Source organism: Varanus komodoensis, unplaced genomic scaffold, assembly GCF_004798865.1.
Source record: "Varanus komodoensis strain SLA01 unplaced genomic scaffold, ASM479886v1 scaffold16, whole genome shotgun sequence".
Lineage (NCBI taxonomy): Eukaryota > Metazoa > Chordata > Lepidosauria > Squamata > Varanidae > Varanus > Varanus komodoensis.
Genome location: NW_025335468.1, coordinates 14,777,041 through 14,803,735, shown reverse-complemented (window position 1 = coordinate 14,803,735; position 26,695 = coordinate 14,777,041). Strand labels below are relative to the sequence as shown.

The following is a 26,695-nucleotide window of genomic DNA, read 5'->3' as shown; positions in this document are numbered from 1 at the left end:
TGTTTATCTTCAGCAAGGCTCTTAGTTAGACTGCATAAAAAAGAAAAGAAGCAAGTCCCACTAAGTTTGGGAAGGCTTTCTCCCAGGTAAGTGCATATCAGATTTATATTCTGACTCACTAACATGTAGAGTTCCAAGACAGAATTTCTGCTTGGTCTGTGCGCACCGTTTTGATTCGATATATACTGGGATGATGGTTATTTTCTTTGTTTACAGCTTGTTCAGAGGATCAATTCTATCTATAGTGCAAAGAGAGGGAAAAAAAGATTGAAGAAGCTTTCAATGTCCAATATTGAAACAGCATCACTGAGAGGTATGATTTTGGTATAATGAGTGAATACTGAATATCCATCTGTCATGGGATTTCTTAACTCATTTTGTTGTACCAGCATGTTCTGTAGCCAGCACATACAGTTGCAAGTTCAGATGCTTTTACCTAAGTATGCAGTGAGCACACATCATGGAATACACTTTCGTAATGCATGTATATTGGGAAAGTCTAACTGCCAACATTTAACAGTGCTCACCTACTCTTCACACTTTGCATGTTCACTGCAAGAGGCACAGTGGGAAATTAGTGTTGTTGGCAGCAAACAGGATTTCAGGGTAGGTCACGAAACAGCTAGCTTCATATTCTGCAATTTGTCAGCTAATTTATGGAGAATTGAAATATACAAACATACCCATGGTGTAATCACCGTACTTCATCAACTGTCATTTTAATGTTAACTTGCTGCACACACAAACATCAGAGAGTAAAATAGTTAACGAAACTGCATGTCTATTATTTCCAAATCTATGTGTGTGATGTATGTTACTCTCCGTTGCACTTGTCACATGAGGAGTGCTGCTGCACCACTGGGACACGACCTGGTCCTGCTGCTGATGGCAGAGGGAGCCGCATGGTTCCTCCGTGCTTCTGCCACAGCATCGCTGTTTGCCCACCTAAGAGCAGCTTACCAAGATGCGTATCCCTTTCCTGAACTGCTTGAGAGCCATGTGCTACAAAGGAGTCAGAGCTTGGCTCCAAGTGCCCTAATGCAAGTTGGCAGTCCTCATATAATTAATTGGTATTATTCATTTAGTTTTCTGCCTACCCAAACTTTTAAGAGCTCCCCCTGCATTCCCAGATATCATACAACCTCCTTTCAATATCTAAAACAATTTGGATGGAAAATAGCTAACCAATTTTCACTCTGTTGCTTAGTGCAGAATGTTTGAAGAAAACCTCAGATTGTTTTCCTTTATTAGTATGTAAATCCTTTCAGAATCATAAACCATTTCCCCAGGAAAATAACACTGTCATGTATTCTGGGACATGCCTCCCATACTTACCCACCCAGGTATTAAGATTATTATCTGAGGCTCTTCTCCAGGTGCCCCTGCCAAATGAGGCAAGGTGGGTAGATGACAAAAGAGGGGGCCTTTTCAACAGGGGCACCCCATCTGTAAAGTGTTCTTCCCAGAGAGGCTCATGGGGCACTTATGTTATTGTCTTTTTGGCCCCAGGTAATGACTTTTTCTACTCTCCCAGGCTATTAAGAATTGCTTTTATTATTTTTAGTACTTTATTCAGCTGCTGGCTTTAATCTGATTTTATGATGTTGTAATAGTTTTATTCTTCGTTGCTGTTTTTGTCTTGGCTTAATTCTGTGGTTTACCTTTATTGTTCATACTGAATGTTTTTACTACATACATATAAACTGCTCTAGAATTTCCATTATTGGGAGTTTCAGAAGTACTGTAGGTAATTAAGTAAATAATCTGTTCATCATAGGAAATGTTTGCTACCTTAACCAAAGCAAGATGGAAGTGTTCTTTCTAATAGCAGAATCTCTCTCTCTTTCTCTCTCTCTTTTTCAGATGAAAACAGTGAGAGTGAGAGTGATTCAGATGACAGGTTTAAAGGTGAGAGGCTCAGCATACTGTAGCGGCAGAACCCCCAAATAACTAGAGAGATACAATACTGCATCTTAGGCACTGTACAATCCTTTCAGATCAGACTGGAGACAAGGTGATGCTTTTTCCTTCTGACAACAGAAGGCAGTTTGACAGAGAGATTGCTACTTGTTATGAGTTTGCACATTCCACTTTCATGTTTGGTAAACAGATTTCATAGGTTTTTGTATTGTTTCAAAGATCTGTAAAAACTGTTCAAACAGAAATGATAATAGGACAAGAATAGTATGCGTGTACCGTGGGAAGCAATGGCTCTCTCAAAACAACTGGAATGCTTTTGCAAAGTGTTGTGTATGTCAAGCCACATAATTTCTTTCACTTTATGCTGTTTCTATTTGGAGAAGTGTTAACCAAGCATCTTTGAGTTCTGGACCCCAAAGGACAAAATTCTTTGGGAATGTAAAATGTATTGTGCAGGGATAAACTTCTTATCCTATGCCTAGTGTACATTTTTTAAATCAGAAGATGTGATTAGTCCTTTGGCAGAGATTTCCCTTTTTATATAGAAGAGTATATAGATTCAGATAAATGCAGCATTCTAATTTGCAAGAATGGTGCACTTTCCAAAAATGTGGAATATGTAACTGAAGAAACTTAAATGGAAAAGCTTGAGACCACATCTTAGCTTGCCTTTTTTTCTGGCTAATCGTTGCAAGAAATTTAGAAACTTGTAAAATGTTGAAATAGTAGTTCTAATAATGTAGAAGCCAAAAGGCCCAAGAAGCACCACAACATAATTCTTACAGATATTGTAAAATGAGGCGTATCTACCATTGAATATAGATTACTTTTCTTACCCTTAACCATCATTCTGAATATCTCTGTAGGCTACCTTCTCGCTTATACACACCTTGTTGCATGTTCCATCTTGTATTGTTTTGAGATACATGAGAGTGCCATGGGCTCTCTCAGTGCCAGTGCCAGTGCCATCTCTTGGAAAGGGGGTTTGGTTAGTCTTCAGCTTGGGTGCCCCCCTGTAAGTTAGAAGTTGGATTCGCTGTCCAGTCTGCCCTTAGATTTGTGCGTAGTCTGTTTTGTTGGAGTTTTATTTGGTTTTGGAAGACAATATTTATCAGAAATGTAAGATAAAGTACTATAATGAAGTGCTTTAATTGTGAATGTCTTGTCCAGTGTTTCATTCTATGTACAGGCCTCCTGCATTTAGAGCAGTAGCAGTACGATCAGTGATGGCCGATACTATTGATAATCATAATATTTTGTACTAAATAGTTTTCTTGAATGCTCAGTTCTCTTAGTAGATAAATTATGGGTCGTATCCAGTGTTGTCTGTCTACCACTGAAACAGACATAACTGGCAGCACTGATTTCTTCCCCACAAGGTATGCCTCAAATCTGCACTGGGAATCTGCTCTGGGGGTGCATGTGGAAAGAGAGAGGAAGTTCCATTTCACAAGCAGAACTCTGCTTAGGCTGGGTTGGATATAGCCCTATAACAGTATCTAATTTTAGTGTTCTCTGGGTGGATTACAAAGCCAGAAAAATGAAATTGCAATACAAATATGTAAACCATCCTGAGTTTTTATAATAATCAGACAGTATATAAGAAATTTTAAATAATAAAATAATAAAATAATGGTCACATGACTCCAGTTCTCCGTCAGCTTCACTGGCTTCCCATTGAAGTCCGGGCCCAATTCAAGGTGTTGGTGATGACCTATAAAGCCCTAAACGGCTTGGGTCCTGGTTACCTGAAGGAGCGCTTACGTCCATATATGCCCGGACGCCCCCTGAGATCAGCGGGAGAGGCCCTTCTCCGGGAACCCTCCGTGAAAGAAATTAGGAGGGTGGGTACTCGGAGGAGGGCTTTCTCTGCGGTGGCGCCTAAGTTATGAAACGCACTCCCCAGAGAGGTCCGCCTGGCGCCGTCGTTATTTGTTTTTCGGCGCCAGGCAAAGACCTTTTAATTTAAGCGGCATTTTAACTGTTAGTATTTCTAGATTTTATCTGTCCAGGGCGGCTTATTTTATATTGTATTTTTGTATTTTTAATTTAATGTTTATATTTATTGTAATTTATATTATAATTACTTTCAATTTATTGTTGTAAGCTGCCCCGAGGCTTCGGCGAATGGGGCGGCATAAAAATGTTTTAATAAAATAAATAAATAAATAAAAATAACAAAGCAAATGACAATATGAAGCACAAAATACAATGTAAATATGAAAGCAGCAGCAGCCTAATCTAAAATCTGGGAGAGGAGGAATGTCTTTAGCTAGTGCCAAAAAGTTTACCTCGTAGCTACTATGCAAGCTGCCTTGGTGAAGGCATTCCAGATCTGAGGAGGCCTGCGCCTTGTATCAACCTGCTTAGTTTCCTTTGGCAGGGACACCAGAGGAGACCTCTGATGGTACTCTATAGGTCTGGGCAGGAATATATAGGAGGATGCATTTCTTTAGATAGCTCTGCCCCTAAGCCATTTAGGACTTCAAGCATCAACATCAGGTTTTTGAATCAGGCCTCAGGATAGACTTGGAAGCAAGTGGAGATGATACTTGAACAAAAACGCCTTCTGCTTTTTTGACTGCTTTTGCATGGTGTCACATGATCACATCAACTGCCCCGGTTAGTAGTCTAGAAGATCTATTTTGAACTGACTGGATGTTCAAAGGTAGCCCTCTGCACAATACATTTATTATTTCTTTATTTTATTTGTTACATTTAAATCCTACCTTTTCCTCCAAGGAGCCCAAGGTGGTACATTTGATCTTCATCCAGTTTATTCTCACAGCCTAATGAGTAAGATAGGTTAGACTGGCCCAAAGTCATCCAGAGAACTTCATAGTTGAGTGAGGACTTGAACCTGGGCCCCCAGGTCTAATGCTTTTGACCACTGCACCAGACTGGTTTTCCCACTGTGAAGATACATTGCAAAAAAAAAAAAAAACCTCTAACCAAGATGTTCCCAAAGTATTTGTTGCTGTATGAGGCTGATAAAATATGCTAATATTATTATTATTACCCCCTACTATAGGTTGGAAAGTAAGGGTCAGTTAATGTAAGAGCCACCCACTACGCTCAAGACTGGGCAAAAATTCAACCTAAAACCTTCCTAGAAGTCTGAAGGATGTGCATTTCAAAGATTTATATTTGCATATTGATTGAGATAGTGAACATTTTTAAAATTCTTTAAAGACTACTATTGAAAATATTGTGAAATTACTGGGCACTGTTCCTCTTTAGCTGTTTTTGCTGCCATTGTTGTCTAGCAGTCTGGTCCATCTAACTGTTCTTCATCTGGCTATTAAATCTGTTTTTATGGACTTATTTCCAAGCAAGTGCCAGATTCTGTTTTTATTTCAGTGAATTTTCTGGCTTAAGAGTGATGCAGATTGCTGTGGTATCTGTAATTTGAGGCATAGCAGAAACAGATGGATAAAACCACAGCGTGCTTCTGCTCGGGATGGGGGAAGCTTATTATTTGTATTATATATGTTTTATAATTGTCTAAAATAATAATGCTGACTACAATTGACAGTCTAGCCACATCCCTATCTGCACAGGGCTAACCTGGCTTCAGCAGTCTATGTTCCGGAAACCTTCTGGTTAGATTACTGCAATGTGCTCTATGTGGGGCTACCTTTGAAGATAGTTCAGAAATTGCATCTTGAGCAAACTGCAGCAGCCAGATGGATAATGAGAACCAGAAGTTCTAAGCATATAACATTGATTCCGGCCCACTTGTGCTGACTGCCTTTATGTTTCTGACATCAGTTCAAAGTATTGGTTTGAAGCTATAAATCCTCCTATAGATCAGATCTGCAATACTGGCTAGAGTGCCTTTTCTGGTATGAAGTTACTTGTGCCTATTAGCATCTGAAGGTCTCCTCCAAAGGCGATTCAGGGGATACCAATAAGGGAATGGACCTTCTTGGTGGTTGTTCCTCAGTTATGGAACACTCTTTCTTCCTGCTGCTGCACTGTCATATTTTCGATACCAGGTTAAGACTTCCCTGATTCCATGGCATTTGATGGCATGTGATGGGCTTTTTACTCATCTATCAGATTGTTTGTGGGGTTGTTTTATAGTGTGGTTGTATTTTAATCATGTAACTATTTAAAATGTTTTATGTTTTGTTTCTATTATAAGTTGCCTTGAGTCTTTTCTGGAGAAAATCATGTAAGAAGTTTAATGAGCAGCAGCAACTCCCTCTCTTCAGTGATTTCCTGTATGTAGAGAACAGAAACCCCACCATAAAACCAATGCATAATTAAATTTATCATATGCCCAACTCTGCTCTTCTAGTCAGCAGTTAATAAAAGCAATTCTAACTCAGCAGTCCCCTTAAAAAACAACTTTCCCTGAAAGGCAGAAATGGGAGCGTCACTTTCTTCCAGTTTAACACCAAACCAAAAGTGCAGGTAACAGCCATGCAGAAAGAAGTATGTGATGCTCAGGGGACTAACTTCAGTACTGTGTGGCCTTTTTGAAAGAAACACTTCTGACTTGCCATGTAGAGGTGCACCCTATGTTGGGAACTGCCCCCCTTTTTTCAAGCTTCCAAAACAACAGATAGTCTCTTTGCAAAATAGCTCCTTATTGCCTGTTCACAAGCAACTGCTGAAAGGCTAGTTTCTAAGCATACACAGGGTGGTTTGTTGAATCCAAACCTAAGTCCATGAACCTTCCCTTTCAGTAATACTGGACTCCAGGTTTCCTCTGGAGAAGAGCCAAACTCCAAGATCTGTGCAGGCCTTCTAACTGATGTCTCTTCTATCCCTGTGCTGTGTCATGGGGTCAGGGCAGTGGCTCTTCCTCTTCTTCTCTTTTGGTCCCCTGTGTTCTCCTCCAGACCCTGTCTGTTCCCTGTCTGAGCACCTGCGGGGTGATGGCCTTGAGAGAGTTGCACTTTCCTCTGCCCTCTCAATTCCCACACTCCCCATTTCCCAGCTGTCAGTGACCTCATCTGAAGAGTTGGTACAACCCTGACTTAAACCACACTAAGAATTACTGCCTAGGTCATTCCCAACACCCTAGTTCTTGGTGTGCAACCTTATTTGCATTGATAAGATTATCAGCAAGCCAAAAGCTACTTGGGTAAATGCAGAAGTTCAGAAATGTAAATTATTCTATTGCTTCATACTTCTATTGCATTCATCCCCAGTCTTCTGGGACACAAGGTGGTGGTTGGGGGGGGGGGGGTGGATTAGAGTGCCCAATGCCTAAAGAGGGCCACTTCTTAAAATGTAACGAAATTATTAACCTACGGATTGAAGAGCAAAAGTAAACATTCAGATGTCAATGAAGAAATTTTAATTTGAATGCAGTCCATTGTGGAACAGTATTTTATTGTGGAATTCTTTTATCTAGCTACACATGCTTCCTAGTCAGTGTGATTTTTGTGACTGTTTTCTGTTAGCCAAGGCTTAAATGTCTAAGTCAAGTTTTGTGATAGACACTCTTAAAATGTCATGTACATGTTCATCTGTAAGTCTTGACCTACACTTACATTCCACAGTTTTCATCTTGGAAAAAATGTGTTCATGGATGTATGTTTTGCCAAAGACTGTGAACATGCCTGCAGTGAATTTCTTTAGCTTGATAAATAGATCAGGTAGACAACAATAGAAATCTAACAGACTATTTTCTTTGTAAATGTCTCTGAGATGATCATTGGTTCTTCATCATGCCTGGTGCCTGTAGATGCAGATAATCTGACACAGTTAACACAAGATACCATATCAGAGCACATTCCCTCCATTACTTTAACCATGCACTCCTTAGCAAATTCACCACTCTCAGCGATACATTTAAGCAACATGATAGCTGGCCCTCACAGTGGACAGGTTCTCATCAACATGCTTTCAAAAACTACTTTGCTGCAGAACATTGATTTGTTAAGAGAATTTATCATGTTCACTTGTACCTCTCATTGATATATTGAGTAGCTCATGTAACAGGATTCAAAGTGCCTTTTAACAATGTATTCCTTTAATACTGAAGCAGTTTCAAGATATATCAGGCAAACTGCTTCATCCTTCTTTAAAACAAAGAAGTACTCAGTGGTCCATTTGTCATTACCGACAATGTGCTCATCTGCAATTTTTTATTTCTTTGAAACAGCAGTTCGTTTTGCAGGCATCTTCTTACAGATAAGAAATATAGTGTGAGCGATCTAACTCTTCTCTTTCCTGTCAAATCCACCCCACACTGGCTGCTGTTAGCTGGGGATTTTCATTTTGACATGGCAAAGAAGAGGCAAGACCCCTGCCTCTACAGTTCTCAGGAATATTCGGCATATGTAGAGGCTAGGAAGAATTTTCTAAAAAATGGATTATAAATCTGATTACCAGGTGGCAGAGCTGCAATCCTAAGTACATTGAATACTATGAGATCTATTTTTTTAATCAACACACCACCTTGTTTTTTAAATTTACATGCTATTATTTTAAAAATTGGGGGCTCTCCCAAAAAGGGCAGGTAGAGAGAAAGAATTAATGAAAGGACAGCCTTCCACCTGGAGCAGAGGATATGCCATTAAGTTGGCTTCAGATTTTATGCAGAGTGCACATATACATCACTGCCTGCCAGCCAAGCCTCAATTATGAGAAACAAAATGACTGCCAGGAGGAAGGGGACTTGGCTGAAGAAAGATGAGGGAAGGGGCTCTCAAGCTTCCCTGCCAGGAGAGTGCTCCTTCTCTCTCAGCCCAAGGGGCCACTTGCTGGCTCCTGCAATCACAGATGCACGAGAAGACTCCTAGCAGGAGTGGGTTTGGGAGGAGAGGCAAAAGCAAGCAAAGCAAAAAGCCAGAGCAGCCAGCTCTTGTTGAGGAAGGAAGAATGCTTTTCCTCGAAGTAGCAACCTTACCACTAACCTTGGAAGCCACTTGGACGAGCCTTGATGGGATGTTTTTTTGCAAAAGCAGACCAGACATCTCTTGTACCCATTCACACAGCTGCTTTATCTTCCTTACACACATATATAGCCTTCACCATGGTAATGCATGGAAAGGGGGAGTGAAAAAGCTGAGTGGTTTGGGTACCTGAACTCTGCTGGCTAGCAAAGCACCCAGAATGGCCAAAATGGAGGATGGAGGATGAGACCAAGAAGGGGCTGGCAGAAGGAATCATGGAGACAAGGAGAAACAGTGTTGCTATTGTATTTTTTGTAAGAAAGGGCCAGGGAAAACAGCAGTAGATAGTGCCACTTGAAGCAGGAAGACCAATGTGGGTCTGAGGGAAAATGCCTTGATAGGAGTAAATAAGTAGGTTGGAGAGCTGCACAGAAAAGGCTTGGAGGCTGCAGGTTGGGGACCCCTGTTATGTCGCATCAAGTCTGAAGCATGTTTGTCAGTCTGCAGCTGATCCTCTATTGCTTGTTAGTTGATTTTATTCTTATGGTATGTGGATCACAATAGGCATAAGGAATTGATTACACTTGATGATAGGCATCCAGTAGAGAACTTTGTATAACTTTTAATAAATTATATATGTTAAGAGATGGATTGACTCCATAAAGGAAGCCACAGCCTTGAATTTAGAACAACTAAGCACGGACCAAAATTGATAGGACAATTTGGGAGGATTTCATTAATAGGATCAAAGATGACCTGATAGCCCATAGCAGCAACAATATTTGTTAAGGTGACAGCTGTTGCTTCTGCACTTGAAAGGCTTTGATTGATGTGGAAACTAAAATATGCAGAATTAAGAAAGACCATGTCTGGGGTTGTTGACTGAGAAGACCCACTCAGCTGCCAACTAACGTTCTTTGTTTCTTCTGTAATTCTAGCTCATACCCAACGCCTTGTCCACATTCAGTCAATGCTAAAGCGGGCTCCTAGTTATCGGACCTTGGAACTGGAGCTGATTGAATGGCAGGAACGTGAATTGTTTGAGTATTTTGTGGTAGTTTCCCTTAGGAAGAAGCCCTCTAAAAATACATATCTCCCTGAAGTCACATATCAGTTTCCAAAGGTAAGAACTTTACTGGTTGGTTGGCATTATTTCTTTGTTATTGTTAAGGATGTGGGGAAACATGTGATATCATGATTTCACATGATGCAGAGAGGCAGGGAATGCTCAATAAATTGTGGCAGTGGTCCCATGATTGGCATCAAATATAATTACTTTCTATAATTTTTCCACTAATGTACATGATGCCATTTTATAAATGTTACAGATATACTTGGGTTTATAGCATAACAGTTTGATCTAATGAATTCCATCCCATGATTCTGCCTTTCCTATATTTTGCTTTGTGTTTCTTTGGCTTAATTTGGAGAGATTCTAAGATAAATTTTGCAGTTTAAGTTTTCAGTTTTTCTTACTTCTCCTACAGTTTCCAGTGTGTACCAACATGTAGATGTACTGTTTAAATAAGTGCAGAAATAGAATCCTGATGAGGTTCTGCAGTCACATCAAGACTTATATTTATTTTGTAATTCAGTCAATGAACATATAAATGAACGCATATTGATAACTTGAAAGAACAAAAAGATTGGTGTGGCAAATTGTGATGAATGTGCACTAGTCTGAACTTGTTTAGAAACGGAAAAGAAGGAGAATTTTGTCTGTGTCCTTAGTTTTATCCTATGTACTCCATTGGCTTTTGTATGGCATACAGGAATTTAAGACCTATTTGTTGAATAGCAGTAGATTAATAAGAATAGCACCTTATTCTTATTAGGGCCAATAGGGGCAAAGTACACATTTTACTTACTGCATAGCCTGCAGTGTCTTCTGAGTTTAATTTCTACAAATATGGGGGTACAGGTTATGGGGGTACATGTTATGGGGGAATCTCAGCATATGTAGAGGGAAGGTTTATTCCTTCCCTTCCCAGGTGTGAGCCCCCCGAAATAGCCAGTTGTCTCTTTTGTTAGTTGTCTTCTCTGGAGCAACATAATAGCACTTTTGTGTATCTTCTCAAGGTTACTTGAAACTATGTAACTGTAACGATGGCTATCCAAGATAAAATATAATTTTTCTCTTTAACTGGTTAGTTTATTCAGTCTGTTCTTCTGGTACATATTCTCAAAAGACCGATTGGATGTATACTAGAATTGATGTTGGTTTATTCAATCACAGCTAGAAAGACCCACAAAACAAGTTCGTGAAGCCGAAGAACGGCTCAAAGCCATCCCCCAGTTTTGCTTTCCAGATGCCAAGGACTGGAATCCAGTGTCAGAATATAACAGGTAAATTGCTGGTAGTCTCAAGAGTGTGTCATCTGAATTGACAGAACCCACATACCATTTTGCTCTTCATTCAGTGATTAATACGGTTAGATCCCCCCTCCCCACAAACTCCATAATGTCTTGCTGGTACATACCTCGTTTCAAAACTCCTACCAATGTCCTTTGCTCAATGTTGGGGTGGGATAGCAATAGTGTCAGAGATAGGAGAGCTCTCTTCTGCTGGACCCAGAAATTATCCAGGCTCTTCCCCACCAGCAAAAACATCAGAAAGAACTTGTTTAATTTCCTAAGCCAATCTGGGGTTCAGAAGATGACCTTGCCAGCCCTTTCAGTCTTCACAATGCCCTTTCCATCAGCTCCTCACTCTCCAAAATACCCTCCACTACCCTTTTTATTCTGAGAGATGTGTAGAAACCTCAGCTGGTTCAGAGAATATACTGGAAGTCTAGCACCTCCCCTGCTCCTTCTCTGTTGCCCTAGCCTGCTGCATGTTAGCTTGGTGGCTGCTGAGAAGATAACAAAGCCACCAAGCCACAGGAGAAGAGACAGCCATCTGTCCTTCTTGTGCTTCCTCCCTCCTGCCACATTGCAAAGAGGAGAGGGAATGGAAGGGACATGTTTCCCAGCTTCCCTTTTACCCTGCACCACCATGGCTTCTGGCAACACTGGCCAGATTAGTAAAGGGAAAGGGGGACAGATGGTTTTGTGGGGATGGGGGGTGAGAAGGGAAGGATAGCAGAAAGGAAGCCTGGAGTCCTCCATTTTAAACAGAACTAGAGAAGTATTTAGGAGCCTTTAAAGGTGTTCGCTCCTTTCGTGTGTACTGAGATTTTCCCTTAGCCCAGATTGGGAAAATGTTGTCAGCACCTCTGTTTAATTTCTGTCATATTGTCCACCCTTGTACGGTTCTGACAATAGTCAGAATAATGATACATGTCACATTTTCATTTCATCCTTCTGCTTACCTCAGTGTTGCCAGGCCTCAGCGAATAGACTTTGGCTTGAAACTGCTGGACTAGGGATATTTCCAGATGAAGTATCTCTCACCCTACCTCATTCACAGAATTTTAGGGTAGGGGAGCTCTATAGGGGAGCCCCTTTTGACTTTCTGGTCATACACTTCCTAGTTCTTCTATTCTTACCTACCAGAGAAAATCTTTTGGAAGAAGATGACAATAGCAGTGCAATATGCTTTTCAATGTGAAGCCTTTATTATGCTCTGATCATTCCCTGCTCATGCTTGTTTACAGGTTCTTTAGACAACATAATGGCCCTCTAGTTTCCTTGCTGTGTTGAGCCAGCACTTCCAGGAAGTCTTTTTAGAGCAGGGGGAAAGCGGCATTTAATTGTCAAAGGAAAAAAGTACAATTTCATCTTGTGAGTTTGTGCTATGAAGCAATGCCACGGTGCCACCTAGAAGTTATGTAATGGAAAAATAGGAGAGGAAATTCTTCCTGTGTGATGCTCAGATGTCAATTCTTTGCCAAAAACCAAAAGCAGATGTAGCAGATTAATTAACAGCCATGTTAATTAGCCAATTAACAGCTCTGTAAGGGAAAGCTCAGTAGCTTCTAACTGATATCATTAGGTATCCTCCAACTGGAAATAGCCTAGAATTCATCAGTTAATTTGAATATATTCCATTCAAACATAATTGAAACTATATATCACAGGTTATTATTAGTATAAGCTACTGTTTGCAGTACCATATTCCTGTTGAGCAGTGTAAGTGGAGTACTGTAAGGAAAATAAGTGGAAAAAATGAACTAATTTCAGAATAGGAAATACAAGGACTGGTTCCTTAATGCTTCTCTTTTCAGTAATTATTTACAGATGGACATGCTGAGTACAAATCCTTTGGTTAGTATCAAACCTTCACCAAGACTGTGGGATAAAACCACAAATGTTATCTGTCTGGAAGGTATCTTGAGACATGTCTAAAAATCTGATTCATTGAAAGCAAAACGGAGCACATCTTATACCTGCTTTTAAAGAGTGCAATAAAAAATTGTGGTAATCTTTGTTACAGTGAGACATTCTCTTTCATGCTGACTGGAGAAGATGGCAGTAGAAGGTTTGGTTACTGCAGAAGATTACTAGTAAGTACATTGACTTTTTCAGAGTACAAAATTATAGCAAGCTGAGAATTAGCTAATGAAAAAGATGATTAAGGAAAATCATGATTGTGCTCTCCAAATATCTGAAGGGGTGTCATGCAGAAGATGGAGCAGGTTTGTTCTTTGTAGCTTAGAGAATAGGAACTAGTAGAAGAAAATTGTAGGGGAGCAGATTTTGGCTAAACTTTGTCTTAGTGGTAAGAGCTGTTCAATGATGGTATGGATTAACATGGAAGATGGTGGGCTCTCCTTTGCAGAACATATGGAAGCAGAAGCTAGGTGGCCCTTTGCCAGGGATGCTTTGGTTGCATTGTGCAGAAGAGATCCTTCCTTGAGCAAGGGGCTGGACTAGATGATCTCCAGTATCACTTCCAATTTTGTGATTAAAGAGGGCATATTATCAAAAGTAAGCATGTGTGTCTCACTTCTGTGTTACAGAAAAATGTAAAAAGTAGATGTATCACTTATTGGAATAAGGGCAGTATGGATTTCTTTATAGAAAAAATGTGTTTCAATGTTTTATTGTTAATACTGAAAGTCTCTGAGGGAACTTTGGTTATTGAGTGGCATATGGATGGGCTACCATTATCACTATCAAATCCTTCCGTCATTCCAGGGATGCTGAGTATTTTCCTTAAAATTTTGGTTTTCTTGTTCCACCCTTTATGGCAGGGAGTTTTTGAAAGATTAAGAATGCAAATATGTGTGTTTAGATTTTTTTTAAAAATCCCTACAATCCAACATACTGCAGGCAGCATGGCCACCTGGGGGATGCTGGGAATTCTGGTACTCTTTTCTCTACAAGCTGCTCTGTAAGGAGCTTACACATTAACCGAAGCAGTTGAAGAACAGCTGTGCTAGATGACCACTTCTCTGTTTCAGCTGTTGCCTTTTAACTCCCCAAATGAATGCTTTAATGAATTTTAAGTTGGCAACATTGTGTCTGAATTAACATTTAATGAATCCATTAAATATCTTTTTCTTTATGTTTTAATTAAGTGCTTTGATTAAAGCCGCTCAAGGGTGATTGGGTAATTACACATAATTGCACTAGCACTATATTTGTGCAACAAAGAACCTGTCCTATGTCAGTACAAAGTAAATCATACTAGAACATATCCAGTTGAACAAATCCAAATGTGATGATGATCCACTTGACTCGGCAAAAGAGCCACATTTACTGTGGGTAACATGCTCTCGCTTGCATGTGGGCTGATCCAAAGACAGGAGCAAGGGCTCCTGCCTCCCTTTGCCAAAGGGATGCTCAGCACAGTCAGTTCCATTAGTGCTGATGGCCAATGCAGGTGGACAATGCCCAAAAAGGGAGTTCTTGGCCAAGTGGAAGGATGATCCATGAGTGCACAGTAGGCATACAACTCTGCTGGTGTACTCATGGATCCTTTGATCATGGCCAGAACTGTGCATACACTAGCAGGAACTAGAAACAGAGCTGCCCAGCCTACCTGTCTTCAGAAGCCTCTGGAACGTGGGTAAAATTTGCATAAGAATCTGGTTCTGTATCTGTGCAATGATGGAGATGACCATGATGATGATGATGCCACATCATCTTCATCATGCCAAATTAGTAGGATCAGTGATGCTTGTTGAAATAGGACCAATACAGTGTGTGACAGCAAATGGCAACATCCCTGCTGACTGCTTGTACCCTCTTTGCAGTGCAGCACTGGACTTGGTGCTGGTTCAGTCAGGTCACCGGTATGCATGAAAGGGGATTGGGCAGGTAGATGGAACCTTTTGATGGAAAAGCAGAAGCTTCTATCCCTGAAGAGACTAGTTGCTTTTCTGAGGTTTTTAACAGTTTGGCTGTTTAGCAGTGGGAACTGCTGATGGGGAAGAATCAGAGGAAGCTGCGACATGATTTCAATGAAGGCAGAATAGTGTGTGTGATGGTGGTGGTGATGGGTATTTTAGTTCAGCTGCATTCCAGAATACCTGCAGCACAACACAGACTTGCAGAATATAGACTTTACTGTTCAGAAACATCTGTATGAAAAAACAGTTAAGGAGCATGTATATGTGTCTTGTCTCCATCCTGCCTGTTCCAACCCACCAGTCCCGTTCATTCATATACATGTCTATAACCAGCACTCTGGTCTGTGCGACATGATTCATAAGAAGATGTGCCTGTGTGTTTGTTCAAATATTTTAATTTAATCTCCTGGCACTGTCAAATTATGCTTCCAGTCCAGTTTTGGCTAGAATATTGTGATTACTTCATATTCAGAGCAATAACATCAGACAAGCACAGTTGTCAGCCTTCCATGCATATTAATATATACAGCATGTTCATGTCATATTACTTCATTTTCAGTTGCCTTCGCTTAAATAAACACAACATTATAAATCCATCTGGATGAAAGGCACGTCGTCTTGAGCAATTCAGTTTTAAGTTCTAGGTGTTTCCTTATACTGTGAGATTATTAGAAATTACATTCAAATACAACTTTTTTGTGGATGAATATGCTGCTCTAGACTAAAATTTTAAGTGCTGGGACATTGACCTTAGAAAGCAGTAGGGAAAAATTCAGGAGTAAAATTCATTCAGGAAAAAGTGAAAACTGTGTTAACCATTATCCTGATGTCATTCCTAATCTAAAACATTTTGTGCTCTGCAGAACTCCTGCCACCCTCCTTTCAGGCACCAAACATTATGGGCTGTGCTTATAGACCTAACAAGCACAATGGTTATACCTGTTACATCATGCTGTAGCCTGTATCTCTGCTCCCACTGAACTCAGTGGGACTTCTGAATAAACATACTTTAGAGTTACAGTGCACTCTTGTTGAACTTGTTACACATGGAACTGAGAACACAAACCTTTAGTACCCCCCAGCTTGGAAGGAGTAAGCCCACACACTTTGCCTTCCTGAATATTTGGGCAGATTTCTTGTTAGAGTGCATTGAGACTGTTGTATGTTATTAACATTTGTACGGATGCCATAAGAACATTATATACTTTTTACTAACTGCTTGTTTGGTTGAGAAGATTGAGGTTTGTAGGAAGGAAAAATTGGCACTGAAGAGGCATAAGTTCTGTTATTGACTGTTCTGTAAAACAAAAAACGGAACAGAACAAAACAGTCTAGTATATAGGCATCCTGGAGCATTTTTATTTTCATATAAACCATCCTGGTAGATTCAGACTTACAGTCAAAGACAATTATTAGTTTTGAGTGGATTTTGGGGCCAGTTTTTTGCCTCTGTAATTAGTAATTACTTAATAATCAATTGATAATGAGTATTTAATAATTGAAATATGTTACTGTGTTGCATAAATACAAACCCATGAAATTTAGATGTAGGCTTGTTCTTATTTTTTCAAACAAATACTGTCTTTTACAGGCTTCTTTGGGTCACAGCTACTATTTCCAATATCCTTTGTCTTTGTCCTTTCTAGCCTGCTTCCCCATGAGGTTCATCCGTTAGCCCAGGAAGCACATTAATTGATGTAGGCTGCATCCAGTCCCTTATCAAATACTGCAAATTTGTTCTGAAAATACTGTATGTTTGGTAATTCCATTTGTCCCCACATATAATCACAGCTAGTTGACTCTTTAAGCAGCACTGCTAGTCTCTTCATATGGCTTCTGGATATCTATTAACTTCTCTCTTCTTTGTTACTTGTTCTATGCCGACAGGCACTATTTTTAAGGTGCTCTGCATTCTTTCTTACAATGAGACACTGCAGAGCATAACTTGATCTTAGTAATTGCCCTAACTCCATATTTAGAGGAGGGTGTATATAAATATTAGTACATAAGATAAGCTAAATGCTAAAATATAGCTGTGCAAAAAATGCTAGACCAAAATGTGGAAAAATCACAAGGCTTGTGAACTCAAATTTTAAGAGTAACTGCATATGCACAAAAAATGCTTTTGTTCACTGGCCATTGTCAGGATCTGGAGCTGCGATAGAGCCATGCTCCTTTGGAGACCAGTAGTACGTTTCACCCTACAAGTACCTGTAGGACCAGGGCCAAGCTGTTTGCACTTGCATGGATTAGAGCTTGCACAATCATGCAGCACAGCTAGGACCCCTGGAAGAGGCTCTGTAAACTACTTCCCTGCACCACCCAGTGTAACTATGGTGACATGGACCTTTGTGGTGGCAGCACTGTATTCTGACTCCTGTACAAGGCCTGTTCCTAACTCTGTTCTTGCCCTACCAAGTACCTGATCCTTGCCTTTGCCTCTGGTCCTGCCACGCCTTGTTGGTACCTGATCCTTTCCTGCTCCTGACCTTGCCTTCACCCCTGGTTCTGTCACACCCTGTCAGTATCTGACCCTTCTTGTTCCTGGCTCTGCCTTTACCTCTAGACCTTCCAGGCCATGCTGGTTTTCTGACCCTCACTTGTCCTGACTTTGTCTTTGATTCTGGTCTTGCTATGCCTTGATGGTATCTGACCCTTGTGTCACAAACTAGCATTCCATTCCTTTGCACATTCAGAGCCACAGACCTTTCTTGCAAAATGTTCTTTCTTGACTGAAGTGTTTTCCAGAAGCACAAACACCCAGAAGGGATCTCTGAGCATGCTCAGAGCAGTTCATTGAACCCAGTGTAGTATTTACTTCTAAGAACTTTTCTTATGAGTATGTTTCCAGGAGATGCCTTCTGGAAATAAGCATGCCTCCTTCCTGTATGCCAGTCCTCTAATTGGGTTACCTTCCTCTCGTGATGTTGCAGCATGGGGTCGAGAGTCACCCACCTTGTCTGTCTCTGAGAAACATCCATGTTCCAAGGCCTCTCAGTCTAACTGTACATTCTGGTCATTCTCAGAGGCTGCCTACATACCTGGGGAGTCTGGCCTTGAGATTAGTGCCTCCACTTCTCTCATCTTAATGGCTGGAATTGGCCCACATTCCAAGACCCCCCTCTTGCTTTTCCTCTTCCTCCTCCTCCTCTGAATCCTACTCAGCAGGTCTTGGGAATGCATGCCAAGAGCAACTGACTTTCCCACTCCCCACGACTTGCTTGTTTGCCTTTGCCTCTGTTTCCCCTGCATTCCACTGAGAACCTCACGGACTGATCCTGGTGGCCAAGCTGTGGTCACCTGCCGCCTGCCTCCTAGATATGACAGCCAGTTCTCTTCAGCCATGCTAGGCATTGCTGGTCATGAAATGAGGAAAGTGGGAAGGACCCCAGTGTATCGATCCACCATTCCCTGTCCAAACAGTCCCTTAGTTGTGGGAAATAGGTCTTTTGAAGTGTTGATTGGCATGTGGTGCACATCCTGCTGTTTGGCATGCTTCAGCCGTTACTGCTTTAGGAAGATTAGTGGTGGCATGCAAAATTGCGGGCTGTGCTCATTGGGCATAATGCTAATGACCCATTCTGCAGGGGGACAGTGAAACCTTCTAAGCAGAACCAATATATTGAGCCATACACTAATCTGCAGCTCCACTATCGCCTTACTACTGGCCACATGCAAGATAAATAATTCTGCCCTCCGCTACTGGATCAGTAGGGTTTCATGGAGAGCAAAGAGGGCCCTCTTCCATCTGGAGAGGAAGGGCTCTTTTCTGGCAATGTATGGAGCAAGGCCCTAGCATTCATGTACACAATGTTTACATTTATTTCCTGCTATATGTATATCCTGGCTTTTTTCCTGAAAGGAACTCAAGGCTACTTTCATATTCTTTCCACTCTGCATTTTGCCCTCACAACAACCTTGTGAGGTATATTAGGCTGAGAGTTAGTAACTGGGCCAAAATCATTCAGGTCTAGAACCCAGAACGCTCTAACCACTGCGCCACACTGACTCTTGCCAGTTAGTATAATCTTGGGTCAACAAGCCAGTTCAAGGGAGCTGTGTTCTTAATTGCAACCATGTAGTGCATTTGAGTGTATACATGCACGTGTGTACACACACATGCGTGTAAGTCTCTTTCTACTGAAAAATTTATACTATGTGCCTTGCTAATATCAGTCTCTAAAATCTGAGACATTACATAAAATTTCACGGTAAAAAATATTAGGAAAATATTTTTGAAATCCAGGAAATCTCAGTTTTAGCAATTTCAGGTTTAAGAAAGACTTCTGTAAACAAATAGACCACCCTGTGAAATGCCAAATATTTGGAGGCTCTTTTCAGTATTACAGGTCTGGAAGGGAAGGTCAGGTAGTTTATCCTGCTATACCCACTCTAACCTACAGTTGCAGCATTGCCAGAAAGAGGACTTCCAGCCACTCAAAAGCTTTCCAGCTCTTGAGTGTTCCATTCTTTATTAGTACGATTTGTAAGCATAAAGGGAGTCACTGCTGTTGGTAACCGCAGGGGGAATTAAGTAAAAGACATGAAGCAAGAGCGTTTGGGAAATGAAGATGCTCATTGTTATTTTTTAAACTCACTGACACTGTAGCCTTTAAGGGTTGTTTTGTTCTGTTTTTTTAAAACGGGAGTAATATTTCACAAGGCCACAGCCTTTGACTAAACTCTGAGCAGTTATTGTTCTTGCTATTATATATGACCCAGGAATGCAGTGTTTTTACTGGCACTCAGCAAGACAGCTCTTAGCTGGTAGCTGTCCAGGACGCCTGGCATGGCTGCAGCATTCCTGCAGATTTGACACAATGATTTTAACCCAAATCCCACATGCTAGATATAATCACTTGATGCTTTTAGAAGGCGTTTTTATACCTAATATGGACAAAGAAGGATTCTGCTTTTTCAGAATTGTGACGTCTGCTGAACAGCAGGTCTTGTTCCAGAAATAGACTCATCTGTGTTCACTTAAGTGCAATTTCTTCTCAATTTTTACAGCAGCAGGACATGCACCTGCTGACCATCCCAGTCATGCTCAGATTAAGACATTAATCTGCCATTTCCTTTGCGTCATATGCAAAGAGTCAAACAATTTGGTCAGCAAGGTATTCAGTGAGAAAGACATTTTGAAAAGTGGGTTAACAGCAACCAGGATTCTAAAGACAGATGTTACCATCTCCTTGACTTAATTGGAAATGGAGAGAAGTACCTTATCATAGATACACAGAATTGTCACTTTAGGGGCTGGTCTTGTCCTTGATATGAATCCTGTATTTATTTCATCAGGAAAAATGCAACTCTTATGCTGTTGTCGAAAGGCAGTGAGGATAAGGTCAATCTGCCTAGCACATGGCTCAGTTTCTGGGTTCAGTCCTGATGAGTTAAGGGTTTGCTGGATGCTTTTTCTGGTGCACGAGCCCCATAATGGATCTATAGATACACAATGGACTTGGCATGCAAGCACATTAGTGGTTGCAATCTCAACCTCAATCTGCTCCACAGTGAAAATGTAGTACTATTAAGCCCTCATTCCTAACCTGCGTCTTACCTGGCTTTGGTAGCTTCGCTTCATGTAACAGAGGTGAGAAAAAAAAGACCTGAGTTGCAGAAATGGTTAAATATGGCTTCTTTAAAAAAAACACAACAACTTTGACTTGAAATGATGCTGGAGAGTGTCTCCATGCATAGTGATTGCCAAAGTCAACAAGCATTGCCTGCCTGTTCCTTTAGTTTCCTGCCTTGGGAAAACAACAAATGCTTTCTGAAGATTGACTCTGGTGAAGAAAGGAAAAACCCAGGGGCCAAAAGTATAATCATATCAGCAAATCAATTAAAATGAATATACATTTCAAACCTCCTTTCTTTTTTTCTTTTTTTAATTGCTGTCAGCCAAGTGGAAAAGGTCCACGTCTACCTGAAGTATATTGCGTCATCAGCCGGCTGGGTTGTTTTGACCTATTTTCCAAGGTAAGCTGTTCTTTTAGGATAGTCCTTATATTAGTTGCTCTCAGAAAACCTGCACACTTAATGAATTGAGAAGAGAAATTATTTGCTTGATGGGTGATAACAGTCCTTTAGAATTACTGTGTTGGACATCTCAGTGATTGCCTTGATCAAAGAATGCTTTATTACTTCAAGGCCTGAAATATATCTAGATTTGAAAAACATCTGTGTCTGTCGGTACTGGCACACACATACTCTCTGTCTCTCTTTCCCCCATTGTTTTCTAAAGCCAGTTTTGGCTGCATTGTAATTCTTGGCACACGTGCCTGAAATGATAGGCCCATATAACACTAACTGACTATCTATTGCCAGATATAGAGAATGCCTGCACAGACTTTCTTTTCCCAGCAGTTAAATGTACATCCCGTGCATGCCCAGTCCTCACAGTCCATACTACCCCCATGTTCACCCTGCCTTAATCCCCCTGAGAGAATTGTGTGGCCGGTGCAACAAGTATTATCAGCGTGCTGAAAATAATTGTGTCAAATTTGGAAGTCTCCCACTCTGTAGTCTACTTCCGTCCCTGTTACCACAAGGCTCCCTCCGTGCTGCCAGTGTTGAGCTACGGTACTGTAATGGGTGCATGAAAAGCTCATTATGCATATGCATCCGTAGAGAAAGGGTAATGTCCAAGGACAACCTGGCAACTGTAGTCCATTGTAAACTCCTATTTGGATTACTTCCATGTGGTTTATGTATGCTGGTGTTTGACATGGAAGTAGATGTGGTGCTGAGGGGACTGCCTGCCCATGCACGTATTGTACCAGTGTTGAAGCAACTGCGCTGACTACTCGTTAGCTATTGAGCTAAATACAAGGTCTTGGTGGTCGTGTATAAAGCCCGGAACAAGTTGGGATCACTTTACTGCCTACCCTGCTATAGGCCTGATCATCCAAATATATCAAATACCCTGACCTGCAGACTGCCATCTTGCAACCAGGAGTGGGCCCTCTCCATGGCAGAACATTCTTTGTGCAAGGTCCTCCTCCTGTATTTGGAAGGCACCAACTATGGCATGCTCTAGGTGCCAAGTACAGGCCTCTTTGACTGATTGTGCTATCCATGGTGTCGTGAGTTTTTATATTTTTATGTAAAAGTTTTTAATTTTCATTTTAATGTATTTTAATCTTTGTAAACCAGTTAATTGTTTAAATATGGTAAGTGGTATGTATCTATATCTAATAATAATAATAATAATTATTATTATTCTGTACCAGGACTGGTGCGTATGCGAGGTTGCTAGGCTCTTTCCTATCACCAAAATAAATACATGAAGGAGAGTTAAGGGTGTGTTACCTGGAAGTGGCAGAGGGAATGACCATAGAACAAGGGCAAAGTATTTCCTTTTTATAGAGAACATCCCAGGTTCCAATCCAGTAAAATACCAGCTAGCACAGCTTCTGCTGGAAAGTGACTGCTAGTTGGAGTAGACGGGAATAAGTGCTCTTCTCTACAAGGTTGCTTCATATGTCTATATAACATCAAAGGTGCCTCAAATACCAGACAGTTTTGCAAGACCTCAACATTTCTAATGCAGAAATCAATGGGAATGGTAAACATTTTATGGAGGCTAAGCAAACAAAAGAAGAAAAGCTTGGGGATTTGGATACCAGCATGCTGGCCCTTTCTTTGCAGTATCACAAACATTATTTTCCTTATATGAGGGTTCTTGGATGCAAGACAACAGCAGAAACATTTGCTTCCTAAACCTGAATTTGAACGGACTGTGTGCTTGTGTGACCTTGTGACCTATGCCTGATTTTGCCAACATGCTCACCTTGATGGTATTGACTCAGTGGACCTCTTGCATGAGGATTTTCATAGGAAATCTGTCACTGAGTCACAAGGGATAGGTGATACACCAGACGTGAGGCATGTTCAGCTTAGAAAATGGAATATTTGGCTTGGTTTGAATGGCTTGGATTTGAATCCCCACTTTGCTATGCCTACAGGTGCCACTCGGTGGCCTGAACTTGCAGGTAGCTCCTTTGTGCCAGGTCAGAGTAGTTGCTCATCTAGCTCAGTACTGTTTGACTGGCAGCCACGCTTCATGGTCTCAGACTTCTCCATCAGCTGATCCTTTTGTCTGAAGAAGTCAGGGATTAGACCTGAGACCTTGTGTGTGCTGCAAAGCTAGGCCTTTTGTTCCTCTTGGCAAGTTGCTCCCCCAGTTCACATGCCATGACTATCCCTGGGTTGTCTAGGTAGTTGGGAGTGAGTGTATGTGCAGGTGCCAGGTGGCCTGCCTATGCCTGCTGCAGTAATCCATCCAAAGGTACCCCATCCCTGAGTTGTTCATCGTAACATCCAGACCGGGAACTCTGGACTGCTGGGGGAGGAAAGCTTGAAAGTATGCTTATTATTTTAAAGAAAGTTTTCTACAGTAAAACCACAAGATACATGACATCACACTGGCTGATTTTAAGACTTGCCAGTCAATCTTGGAAATTGCTTCCTACCAAATTAGTGGAAGTTAGCTCTAAATCAGCTGAGAAGAGACAATAGCTCTAAAGCTGCAAATTAGGGAATACCAAGCCTAATTTGTCACCTTGGCAGGAAGTGTGATGGTGCAAGTTAAACCTTGGAGTGTTTTTACATTAGGCTCCCCATCAAAAAGGAGGATTTAAATTGGGGGTTGCAACAATCATGTTTTAGCGGGATCTGCTGTGCATATTTTTCTGTTCCACTTAATATTTTTAATATAAAAATTCTGAAGGTAAATAGGTAGTTATTGTAGTGTGGTAACCCTAAGGTTATCTCAAATAATGTTTCAGCTGAAACAAAAACACACTGTGTGAGTGCTTGAAAATGCAGGAAACATCTTGAAAACAAACTTTTCCCCACCCTTCTGTTTGATGTTGCTATCTAGCTTGGACAAAACATTATTTTGTTACTGTTTCTGGGCGTGAAGGGAAAAGTTAAAACATAAGCATGTATAAGAGAATTCTGCCTTTGGCACTGTGCCTTTGAACCCTGGGTCAAAGGCACATCAGTGACATTAACCAAATATGCACTACAGAATAGGAGGTTTAGTTTTAAAAATGCAGATCATGGATCATAGAAGCCAGTCTTCTGCTTGCATACCAATTCCAATTTTCAAATGTTGACCATCATGCATATGAAATGAATTCCTGAAGGGAGGTAGTTAAACGAAGCAGTTGCTGCACAGAGATAACCTTTGTTGAAGTTTCTATGTTCCTTTGTGCGTCTGTAGAATTTCAGCCAGTTGTGTACCTTGGTAGAAAGGTGGCTTAGATATGTTAAGAGTAGATTAACTGCCAGGGCTCTCCAGGGTCAGGTCCACAAGACATCAGTTGGGGTGAGTGCATAGTGCAAGTCAAACCAGAGTCCAGAGCAGTGGGGACAGAAGGGCAAGAGGCAGGGGGTAAGCAGTCAGGTTCAAGGTCTAGGTGTAATAATCTAGAGGAAGAGGAGCTGTGGTTAGGTGCAAGAATTTGTATGGCTATTTTAGGGGAAAGTAGCTCAGAATGATAAACCCTGAAACAACAGTTATGTAAAGCCAGCCAGGCTTCTATTACCTGGTCTGGCTGGGCTACGCCATACTATGCTCCTCTGGCTATTAACTGGGTGATGCTGTAATGCAGCAAAGACCAGGCCGTCAGCAGTCTTTTCTGTGAGCTGCCCTACTAGTGCAGTGAGTAAGGGACCTGGGCACGTCCACCAGAGTTGCTGGTTCAAGTTCCATGTGCTTTATATGAATGAATACATGAAGTAGACAGATTGAGAGAGTTGAAAAGTAGTCAGGTAAGATTTTTCCTAGGTGCCCAGCTGTAGGTGAATGCACATTTTCCCTACTTAAACAAGCAGCATTGTGATAATGTGGCTTGAGTTTCAAAGTAAGTTTACAATAATCATTAGCCCATATTGAGGATAACATGAGTAGTCAAGCATTCCAACAACATCTTTTTAGCATTGTTGTCATTGAGAAAACTTGCCTTGTATAGTTCATGTTAAAGAACTTTCAGATTGGACTGGTTCTTAATTGCCATTTCTGAACAGTCAGATTGGCTCTTGTCTATCTCTTAAACCATGTAAATGTATGAAATAATTGTTCATTTATGAATATCTAGACTGCACAGAGCTAAAAAGTGGGGGTGTGCATAGTATGCAGTATGGCATCATGAAGCCCTTGGTTTAATGCCAAAACCCTCTGCAAACTATCAGTCCAGACTTCCACCAAAGGTGATCTGTCCCTTCCCTGGCAGCCTGCTGGCGGGGGGAGATTGAACAGGATAGCAGAAGGGATGGCGCTGTCAACTTTTGCTGGTGGTTCTACCCACTAGGGGCATGTGGTTCCCCATGGGGATGTGGCCCTCGACAGGAGGAAAAGAAAGGCTCCCCACCCCTGCAGTTTATTATACAGCTGCACATTACTATATCTACATTTCTTCTCTTTTGCCTTTGACTGTAATGGTTCAGATATTGGATGAAGTTGAAAGGAGAAGGGGAATCTCTGCTGCTCTGGTTTATCCATTTATGAGAAGTCTGATGGAGTCTCCTTTTCCTGCACCTGGAAAGACAATCAAAGTCAAGACATTCCTGCCTGGAGCTGGAAATGAGGTAAAAAGAAATTTTAAACTGTAAAGTAAAACCTTAACAAAACACCCACTCACTGAATCAGAAAAATAGGAAGAAAGAAAGTAGATCTCAGCTATCACAGCTCTGGTGGTGGGGGAGGCATGTCTTGTGATGGCTTAAAAAAGAAAAAAGAATTTCCATGTAAAAACTGTTCCATTCAGCAGTTTATCTTGGGGGGTGGGGTGTATGACTACTTTGGAAATCTAACTTCATATTTGTTTGACAACTTATCATATACTTCAAGGCCTCTTGGTTTGATCTGTGAAATTGATGATGCTGACAGGCTTTATCACGAGGTCAGCAAGCCAGCGAGCACTCAAGGTGTTTTCCCCCATGACTAATCCCCAGTTGTTAAGTCAGGAAGCTACAAGTCATCACAGGCAAGAAGGGTGGAATTAGAAGTTATCACTAGCACTTAGCGATAGTTCGGGACTCTGAAATAAATATTTCATGCTTTTGCCTATATTTGGTCATTAAAAGACTCCGAACCGTGTGTATATTATGGATGTGTATAATTGCATTTTGTCTTAGAGAACTAAGCTAGCCAAACAAGATATAATACCTGGATTAGTAACATATGTGAGCTAATGCTTTTTAGGTCATAATATATGAATCATGGAAGAAGTGTCTATTTTACCCGGGTACTCAGCTTCCAGTGCCAATACAGAAATACACATACTTTCTCTTAATGATTGTCCATAGGCTTGACTATCAATGCATGTGTTGCAGAAAGTAACATGTAAAGAGGTGCTCAGAAAAATTGCTCAGCCCGTTCTCAAGACATGTGAGCCAAGCTGATACTTTGAGAAACATTGTATATTTCCAATATGACAAAAGAATCAAGCCTGGATTGGTCTAATATTCACACTTAGATGGTGACTTATGTTTGTGGAACACATTCAGGTAATAGAGCTTCGGAGACCAATGGACTCTCGTCTGGAACACGTGGACTTTGAGTGTCTGTTCAAGTGTCTGAGTATAAGGCAGATCATCAGAATCTTTGCTTCCCTCCTGTTGGAACGGCGAGTGATCTTTGTAGCAGATAAGCTCAGGTAAGCCACACAAGAACTT

General features: G+C 41.0%; 1 protein-coding gene across 5 annotated transcripts in view; it reads left to right on the top strand.

Annotated features, from left to right (window-relative positions):
- Positions 1-26,695, top strand: part of DENND2B (DENN domain containing 2B) — a 157,463-nt gene that overhangs the window by 110,935 nt on the left and 19,833 nt on the right. For 4 of the 5 annotated variants that reach the window (XM_044425932.1, XM_044425929.1, XM_044425931.1 and 1 more), the window contains 8 exons: positions 217-313; positions 1,864-1,908; positions 9,713-9,897; positions 11,011-11,120; positions 13,150-13,219; positions 20,912-20,989; positions 25,466-25,606; positions 26,528-26,676. In XM_044425932.1, coding sequence (XP_044281867.1) covers positions 217-313; positions 1,864-1,908; positions 9,713-9,897; positions 11,011-11,120; positions 13,150-13,219; positions 20,912-20,989; positions 25,466-25,606; positions 26,528-26,676 — 875 coding nt within the window. The remainder of the gene's footprint in view (positions 1-216; positions 314-1,863; positions 1,909-9,712; positions 9,898-11,010; positions 11,121-13,149; positions 13,220-20,911; positions 20,990-25,465; positions 25,607-26,527; positions 26,677-26,695) is intronic. The other variant, XM_044425930.1, reaches the window with a different exon arrangement.